The sequence below is a fragment of the Carcharodon carcharias genome, chromosome 8 (assembly GCF_017639515.1).
Source record: "Carcharodon carcharias isolate sCarCar2 chromosome 8, sCarCar2.pri, whole genome shotgun sequence".
Classification (NCBI taxonomy): Eukaryota; Metazoa; Chordata; class Chondrichthyes; order Lamniformes; family Lamnidae; genus Carcharodon; species Carcharodon carcharias.
In genome coordinates this window covers 117,557,530-117,565,964 of record NC_054474.1, presented here as the reverse complement: position 1 = coordinate 117,565,964, position 8,435 = coordinate 117,557,530, and the positions used below count along the sequence as shown (strand labels likewise).

Below are 8,435 nucleotides of genomic sequence, written 5' to 3'. Positions count from 1 at the left end.
CCAGAATACCCAACCACCAGGTACCAGCTTCTCACACAGAGAATGGCTCCTGATGACAGGGCAGAGGAATCACGAGGAGCGGATTGAGAGAGGGGCCACATGGTGACATCATCTTTACAGGGATTGCAGGATTTCTCTAAACTGGTCTCTACTGCCCCCTGATGGTGTCTTCTTAAATAAAAATACTAAAGAATTGGAAAGGGAAAGTCCCTGATCATTGGGATTTATCTAGTGAGTTTCTAATCACAGGGAGTTTAGCCAGTGAGTTCCCAGCGGGAGTTTATCCAGAGAGCTCCCAGCGGGAGTTTATCCAGAGAGCTCCCAGCGGGAGTTTATCCAGAGAGCTCCCAGCGGGGGTTTATCCAGAGAGCTCCCAGCGGGAGTTTATCCAGAGAGCTCCCAGCGGGGGTTTATCCAGAGAGCTCCCAGCGGGAGTTTATCCAGAGAGCTCCCAGCGGGAGTTTATCCAGAGAGCTCCCAGCGGGAGTTTATCCAGAGAGCTCCCAGCGGGGGTTTATCCAGAGAGCTCCCAGCGGGGGTTTATCCAGAGAGCTCCCAGCGGGGGTTTATCCAGAGAGCTCCCAGCGGGGGTTTATCCAGAGAGCTCCCAGCGGGGGTTTATCCAGAGAGCTCCCAGCGGGGGTTTATCCAGAGAGCTCCCAGCGGGGGTTTATCCAGAGAGCTCCCAGCAGGGGTTTATCCAGAGAGCTCCCAGCAGGGGTTTATCCAGAGAGCTCCCAGCAGGGGTTTATCCAGAGAGCTCCCAGCAGGGGGTTTATCCAGAGAGCTCCCAGCGGGGGTTTATCCAGAGAGCTCCCAGCGGGGGTTTATCCAGAGAGCTCCCAGCAGGGGTTTATCCAGAGAGCTCCCAGCAGGGGGTTTATCCAGAGAGCTCCCAGCGGGGGTTTATCCAGAGAGCTCCCAGCGGGGGTTTATCCAGAGAGCTCCCAGCGGGGGTTTATCCAGAGGGCTCCCAGCGGGGGTTTATCCAGAGAGCTCCCAGCGGGGGTTTATCCAGAGAGCTCCCAGCGGGAGTTTATCCAGAGAGCTCCCAGCGGGAGTTTATCCAGAGAGCTCCCAGCGGGGGTTTATCCAGAGAGCTCCCAGCGGGGGTTTATCCAGAGAGCTCCCAGCGGGGGTTTATCCAGAGAGCTCCCAGCGGGGGTTTATCCAGAGAGCTCCCAGCGGGGGTTTATCCAGAGAGCTCCCAGCGGGGGTTTATCCAGAGAGCTCCCAGCGGGGGTTTATCCAGAGAGCTCCCAGCGGGAGTTTATCCAGAGAGCTCCCAGCGGGAGTTTGTCCAGAGAACTCCCAGCGGGAGTTTGTCCAGAGGGCTCCCAGCGGGGGTTTGTCCAGAGAGCTCCCAGCGGGAGTTTATCCAGAGGGCTCCCAGCGGGGGTTTATCCAGAGAGCTCCCAGCGGGGGTTTATCCAGAGAGCTCCCAGCGGGGGTTTATCCAGAGGGCTCCCAGCGGGGGTTTGTCCAGAGAGCTCCCAACGGGAGTTTATCCAGAGAGCTCCCAGCGGGAGTTTATCCAGAGAGCTCCCAACGGGAGTTTATCCAGAGAGCTCCCAGCGGGGGTTTATCCAGAGAGCTCCCAGCGGGAGTTTATCCAGAGAGCTCCCAACGGGAGTTTATCCAGAGAGCTCCCAGCGGGGGTTTATCCAGAGAGCTCCCAGCGGGGGTTTATCCAGAGAGCTCCCAGCGGGAGTTTATCCAGAGGGCTCCCAGCGGGAGTTTATCCAGAGAGCTCCCAGCAGGAGTTTATCCAGAGAGCTCCCAGCGGGGGTTTATCCAGAGAGCTCCCAGCGGGAGTTTATCCAGAGAGCTCCCAGCGGGGGTTTATCCAGAGAGCTCCCAGCGGGGGTTTGTCCAGAGAGCTCCCAGCGGGAGTTTATCCAGAGAGCTCCCAGCGGGGGTTTATCCAGAGAGCTCCCAGCGGGGGTTTATCCAGAGAGCTCCCAGCAGGGGGTTTATCCAGAGAGCTCCCAGCGGGGGTTTATCCAGAGAGCTCCCAGCGGGGGTTTATCCAGAGAGCTCCCAGCGGGGGTTTATCCAGAGAGCTCCCAGCGGGGGTTTATCCAGAGAGCTCCCAGCGGGAGTTTATCCAGAGAGCTCCCAGCGGGGGTTTATCCAGAGAGCTCCCAGCGGGGGTTTATCCAGAGAGCTCCCAGCAGGGGGTTTATCCAGAGAGCTCCCAGCGGGGGTTTATCCAGAGAGCTCCCAGCGGGGGTTTATCCAGAGAGCTCCCAGCGGGAGTTTATCCAGAGAGCTCCCAGCGGGGGTTTATCCAGAGAGCTCCCAGCGGGGGTTTGTCCAGAGAGCTCCCAGCGGGAGTTTGTCCAGAGAGCTCCCAGCGGGGGTTTGTCCAGAGGGCTCCCAGCGGGGGTTTATCCAGAGAGCTCCCAGCGGGGGTTTATCCAGAGAGCTCCCAGCGGGAGTTTATCCAGAGAGCTCCCAGCAGGAGTTTATCCAGAGAGCTCCCAGCGGGGGTTTATCCAGAGAGCTCCCAGCGGGGGTTTATCCAGAGAGCTCCCAGCGGGAGTTTATCCAGAGAGCTCCCAGCGGGGGTTTATCCAGAGAGCTCCCAGCGGGGGTTTATCCAGAGAGCTCCCAGCGGGGGTTTATCCAGAGAGCTCCCAGCGGGAGTTTATCCAGAGAGCTCCCAGCGGGAGTTTATCCAGAGAGCTCCCAGCAGGGGTTTATCCAGAGAGCTCCCAGCGGGGGTTTATCCAGAGAGCTCCCAGCGGGGGTTTATCCAGAGAGCTCCCAGCGGGGGTTTGTCCAGAGAGCTCCCAGCGGTGGTTTGTCCAGAGAGCTCCCAACGAGGGCTTATCCAGAGAGCTCCCAGCAGGAGTTTATCCAGAGAGCTCACAGCGGGGGTATGTCCAGAGAGCTCCCAGCGGGAGTTTATCCAGAGGGCTCCCAGCGGGAGTTTATCCAGAGGGCTCCCAGCGGGGGTTTATCCAGAGGGCTCCCAGCGGGAGTTTATCCAGAGAGCTCCCAGCGGGGGTTTATCCAGAGAGCTCCCAGCGGGGGTTTATCCAGAGAGCTCCCAGCGGGGGTTTATCCAGAGAGCTCCCAGCGGGGGTTTATCCAGAGAGCTCCCAGCGGGAGTTTATCCAGAGAGCTCCCAGCGGGAGTTTATCCAGAGAGCTCCCAGCGGGTGTTTATCCAGAGAGCTCCCAGCGGAGGTTTATCCAGAGAGCTCCCAGCGGGGGTTTATCCAGAGAGCCCCTACTATCGGAGTTTAGCCAGTGAGTTCCCAATCATTGTGCGTTTATCCGGAGAGCTCCCAACGGGAGTCTCTCCGGAGAGCTCCCGACCACTGGGCGCCTGTCCCGTGAACTCCCGACCACTGGGAATTTATCCAGCCAGTTCCCGAACACGGAGTTTATCCAGTGAGTTCCTAATAATTGGGAGTTTGTCCAGTAAGGTTCCATCCACTGGCAGTTCAACTGCTGAGTTCCCAATCTCTGGGATTGTTCCAGTGATTTCTCAATCCCTGGGATTTATCCAGTGAGTTCCTAATCATTGGGAGTTTGACCAGTGACTTCTCAACCACTGGGATTTATCCAATGAGTTCCCAACCACTGGGATTTATTCAGTGAGTTCCCGATCACTGGGGTTTATCCAACAAGTTTTCAGTCACTGCACGACATGCAAGGTGATGCCCTTAAGGGCATAAAATAAAACTGACCAAATACTCAAACAACATTCATTAGGCCAGCCTCTTAAGGAAGAAAATAATATTTTTGCCTTTAATGAACAAACATAGTTGAAGATAAGTTTACATACAGAGTGCAAGGGGAGGGTTTGAGCCATACACAGCCCTCCTGTCCCTGGCCACCTTCCCAAAAATATCAGCCAGATAGAGGGGATTCGATCCTTAACACCCCTTTGAGTTAGGCAGAACTCAAGCCTCCCCAGTGCCATTCATGTCAGTAAATAAGCAACCAATACAATCTGTCCATGTTTTGAAACTGCCATATAATCCAGGACTATTTAATACAGATTCTCCAAACTTTAGGAACAGGAAGAGGCCATTCGTCCCCTTAACCCTGCTTTGCCATTCAATCAGATTATAGCTGATCTGTATATTAATGCCATTTACCCAACTCTGCTCCATTTTCCTTGATACTCTTATCCAACATAAGTCTATCAATCTGTCTTGAAAGCTCCAATTGGCTCCCAGAATCCACAGCTTTTTCGGACAGTAGGTTTCAGATTTCCAATAGCCTTAGTGTGAAGACGTACTTCAACATTTTCCCTGAATATCCCAGCTCTCGTTTTAAGATTGTGCTATGGGGAAAGAGCAGGGCAGTGGGCCAAATTGGATAGGTTTTTCAAAGAACCCTCTCTCTAACCTCAAACTAAAAACCTTAAAGCAATGTTACAGGCAGCATTTAGCACACTACAGCAGAAACCCTCCCTATCACATCCCATATGGGAGTGTGATGTGCCGAGATGCTCAGTGGTAGTGAGACGTCAGCACACATCCTCCTGGGCAAGCTGTATTTCAATGAGAGTATGATCCAATATCTGGGATCCACCTTTTCATGACCTTCTCTCCTCCTCCTCCTCATTCAGCAGACTGCCACGGGAATCCCAGTGCAAACTGACTGGAATGGGTCACATTTTCTCCTTGCACCTTACACATCAGCCAGCAGAATGGAGGTTGCTTGGCGAGAGTTGCGATTTGAGCCTAGACTCTCAAAACAGGAGTCCAAAGCTAGGTCCCTTTCCTCTCCTCACTCCCTTAATAAAGCCTCAGTAGCAAATCAGGTAAAACATGGATTGCCAAACCAAGCCAGAGCATAGATGATGTATTAAGAACTGAGATGTTAGAAATCAGCAACGAAAACTCCAATATCTTAGGCTTCAGTGTTCAGATCAATATGAGCAGGGAAATTAGAAGTAGCTGTTTAGATATCTCGTACTGGGAGAGGAGGGACTAAGATTGTGTCTCAGCTGCTACTTGGGATCCAGTGCCCCGTGGACTGTGACTGCCTGGGAAGTGACCCAATAAAAGAAGTGGCAACACAAATGTGTAACCCAGCCTCCCTGACACACCAGCACACTGGCACCACTTGAAGGCTGCCAACTTGGAGCAATGTAAAAGGGTTAATATTGTTTGAGGTGTCAAGCTTTGATAGGTATAGATCCTTGTAGCATGGGATGAGGTAACATAGAGAAAACACTGACAACTTATTGAAACCTTCCACACCTGGGACTCAACCCCAAGGATGATCAGAACTTAGAAATTGCAAGAACACCATTACTTTTTCCAGAATCTCGATGTACAATAATATTGAGCTTCATCAGAGTAATTCCTGTTTAAGAAACTTCACCAGCCTAAATAGGGAAATGTTCTCTCGGTCAAGTTCCAAAAGACACGATGGATTGACAAACGGGACTGTCACTGCTGAAACTGTTTGAGCTGCAGGCAAACTCTCAAGCAACAGTCCTAATTTAACTATTGCTGAAAAAAGAGATGTCAAAGCTTTTCATCTTGCACTCATCAGGACACGCGCAAGAATACCAATATAAGGGGAAAACAACAATTTCAACTGTATGTGAAGATTGCTGATTGATTGGCAATGGTGTTGCCTTGGAGAATGCACCATTGATGGTGACTGACAGTTAACTGCCAAGCCTTGTTTGAAATTTAAACCAGGCAGCTTGACTCTGATTGGTCAAGGCATTACCCTGAGGAATGAGTCAGTGAACTCAAGTTCAGTCCTAATTTAGCTTGAAGTTGCTTTTTGACATCTGACCCACCTCCTGCTCTCAGGATGCCCAATAGAGCAGCCGCCCCAGATGTACAGTTAATGCAGTAAGTGAGGGAAATAAATGCATAAGAGGGAATGCGGACCGCAGCAGGAGAGGGGGAACGTGGGCCGCCGCAGGAGAGGGGGAACGCGGACCGCAGCGGGAGAGGGGGAACGAGGGCCGCCATGGGCAACTACACCAGCGTATTTTGCAATGAAAGAGTTCTCAATTGCAGGCTGCAGTGAGACTCTCGTGTCTCAGAAGAGTTACAGGAATCGCCTGCTAGTGCACTGTAACCTGCCACGTGATTGGCCAAAACCTAATTGGGCATGAGTGAAAATTGAATCTTATATCAGAAGTAGATTGCTGGAATGGACATTGTCCCACTTACTGACAGCTCTGGGATAGCATAGTTTGTGGTGTACAGAACGCTTCAAGAGGAAAATCCCACAACTGCGGAATAGCACGGTGCATGGGTATTTTAAACCTGTAACTGCACCTGCTCCAGGCTCAGCACTTGCTTCACATTAGCTGCCCTTGATGCCTTTGGGTCCAATTCCCAAGTCAGACTGGAGCAACTTCTACTGATTTGGTTCAGACTCCTGGCTCTTGGGTTTGTGCCACCCATTCAGCCAAGACTTTCATGTCACCTGCCAAGCTTTGAAATAACCAAGCTTTGACTAGTCGTCTAACAATGTCACCACACACATGTAACTGGAAAACGCACAGGACCAGAGTTAATTGGTTAATACTCTGGTAGGTTATTTCATTAGCCATTAAAAGCTCTACGCCCAAAAATTTGACACTAAACATTAGAGTTTTATTTGAAGCTACAGGCTGCCTTGATTACACTTGTTCAATCATTTCAGTCAATTCCAAGTCATACTGAGCCAATGCTTTGACTCTAACTGTAAGGATGGAAATGAAATGTGGGTCCATAGACTGGGATAACTTGTGAGACAGGGCTCACCAATCAGCAAGCTATGGGACTCCACTCATTCCCAACATGCCAATGTGGTTGTGGGGTAGAGAATGTCAATGAACACCACAGTGTGGCTTCCAGCAGCTTGACATCGGGCGTGGAGGGTGTGGAAATGCAGGGGGTAGAACTGTGAAACCCTTGCTGAGGTGGTTTACGGATTGGGGCATTACAAAGAGAGGGAGAAGATTAATTTTGGAAATGGGTTAGGGGAGGTAAACGATCCTTAAATTACAGACATCCAAAATGGGAGTGCCTGTGAGTTTGTCACCCAGCGAAAGATCGGAGGTGGGGCTGGTGGGGGAGGTACTGGCAGAGCACCTTGGTTGAAGGTATGTTCACTGAGCCATTCTTACCTTGGTACAAGCTGGCACACAGTGGAGTGCTGGGTTTCAGAAAGGCTGGCAGTTTGTACCTGCTCAGAGATCCTGAAACCAGATTTGATTCAAACGCAATGGATTCTGTAGATAAACTCTGCTAAAAGCTAAAATTTTCTGTATCATTTTGAAGAGCCCATTTACTTCAACACACTGGAATAAGGTTAGAACGAAGTTACCACAAGGGCTCATTTAGCTGATGAAGCACTGATCACTCGATCAAAGCCAGCTGAAACCAGACACCGTGTGCTGAGCAGAGGCCCTAATCCACAGCAGTACACCTTCAACACAATCCACCCTATAAATAGTTAGAAACTTACAAAATCGGCCTGTGATGGGAGTTGAGTGGAAATAACCTGAGCTCGGCACGAACAGCTTCTTTCACAAAGCTCAGGCACATGCTTTGTGCCAATATTAAAGAGGGATTTTTAAAGTGTGGAAACATGAAGACAATACAACAGAATTCAAGCTGAGTCTATAGCTCCTCATAGTCTCCACTACCCTTGCTCCTCACAACATGACTATCACCGCTGCCAATCAGAAACTTCTCCAAATCCTCGGTGTCCTCATCAGCTTTTTCCTTGGTCTTCACTTTCTTCCTCCTCCTTTTCTCCTCAGACGTCATTTGCTTCTCCTTTTTCTGCCGCTCGTCAGTTGCTTCTTTCTCCTTCTCCTTACTTTTCCTTGGCTTGTGCCTCTTTTTTTCCAATTTCTCATCCTCCTAAAAATATAAAACATACGGTACACAACTACTCTCAGGTCTCGGCTTCCCGAATCCCCCAGGTGAAGTTATTGGGAAAGTTACTCTCAATACTTTCAGCATTTTTATAAACTCAAACCTATTGTTATTTCTTCCCAACATTGTTTCCTACATTAAAACAGGGACTATACTTCACAGCTAGCTTCAATGGCTGGAAAGCGCTTTACGATGTCCTAAGATCATGAAAGGTGCTACCAAACTACTAGTCTGTCTTTTTTCACAAAAAGAACCATCAAAATGGAGACATTACATCCTATAAATATTCAATTGCTGAGTTAACTATGAAAATAGCCATTTAATTAACGTTTTACAGTCCATTAAAGCTCCACCTTTACTGGATTTGGTTATAAACTCCCAGTATTTCAGAGCCCTCCCAACGAGGAACTTGCATTTGTATGCTTCCTTTCATGGTCTCAGGACAATCCAACCGATGAAGTACTTCCAAAGTGTAATTTCTGTAATAATGTGGGAAACACAGCAATTTACACACAAAGATCCCACAAACAGCCATGAAATCAGCATAAGCTGTTTTGAGTGATGTTGGTTG

General features: G+C 50.1%; 1 protein-coding gene across 2 annotated transcripts in view; it reads right to left on the bottom strand.

Annotated features, from left to right (window-relative positions):
• Nucleotides 1-3,734: 3,734 nt before the first annotated feature.
• The window catches only part of LOC121280986 (rab-like protein 6), a 264,891-nt gene continuing 260,190 nt past the window's right edge, over nucleotides 3,735-8,435 (bottom strand). For both annotated transcript variants that reach the window (XM_041193510.1, XM_041193509.1), the window contains one exon: nucleotides 3,735-7,849. In XM_041193510.1, coding sequence (XP_041049444.1) covers nucleotides 7,604-7,849 — 246 coding nt within the window. In that variant the 3' untranslated portion in view covers nucleotides 3,735-7,603. The remainder of the gene's footprint in view (nucleotides 7,850-8,435) is intronic.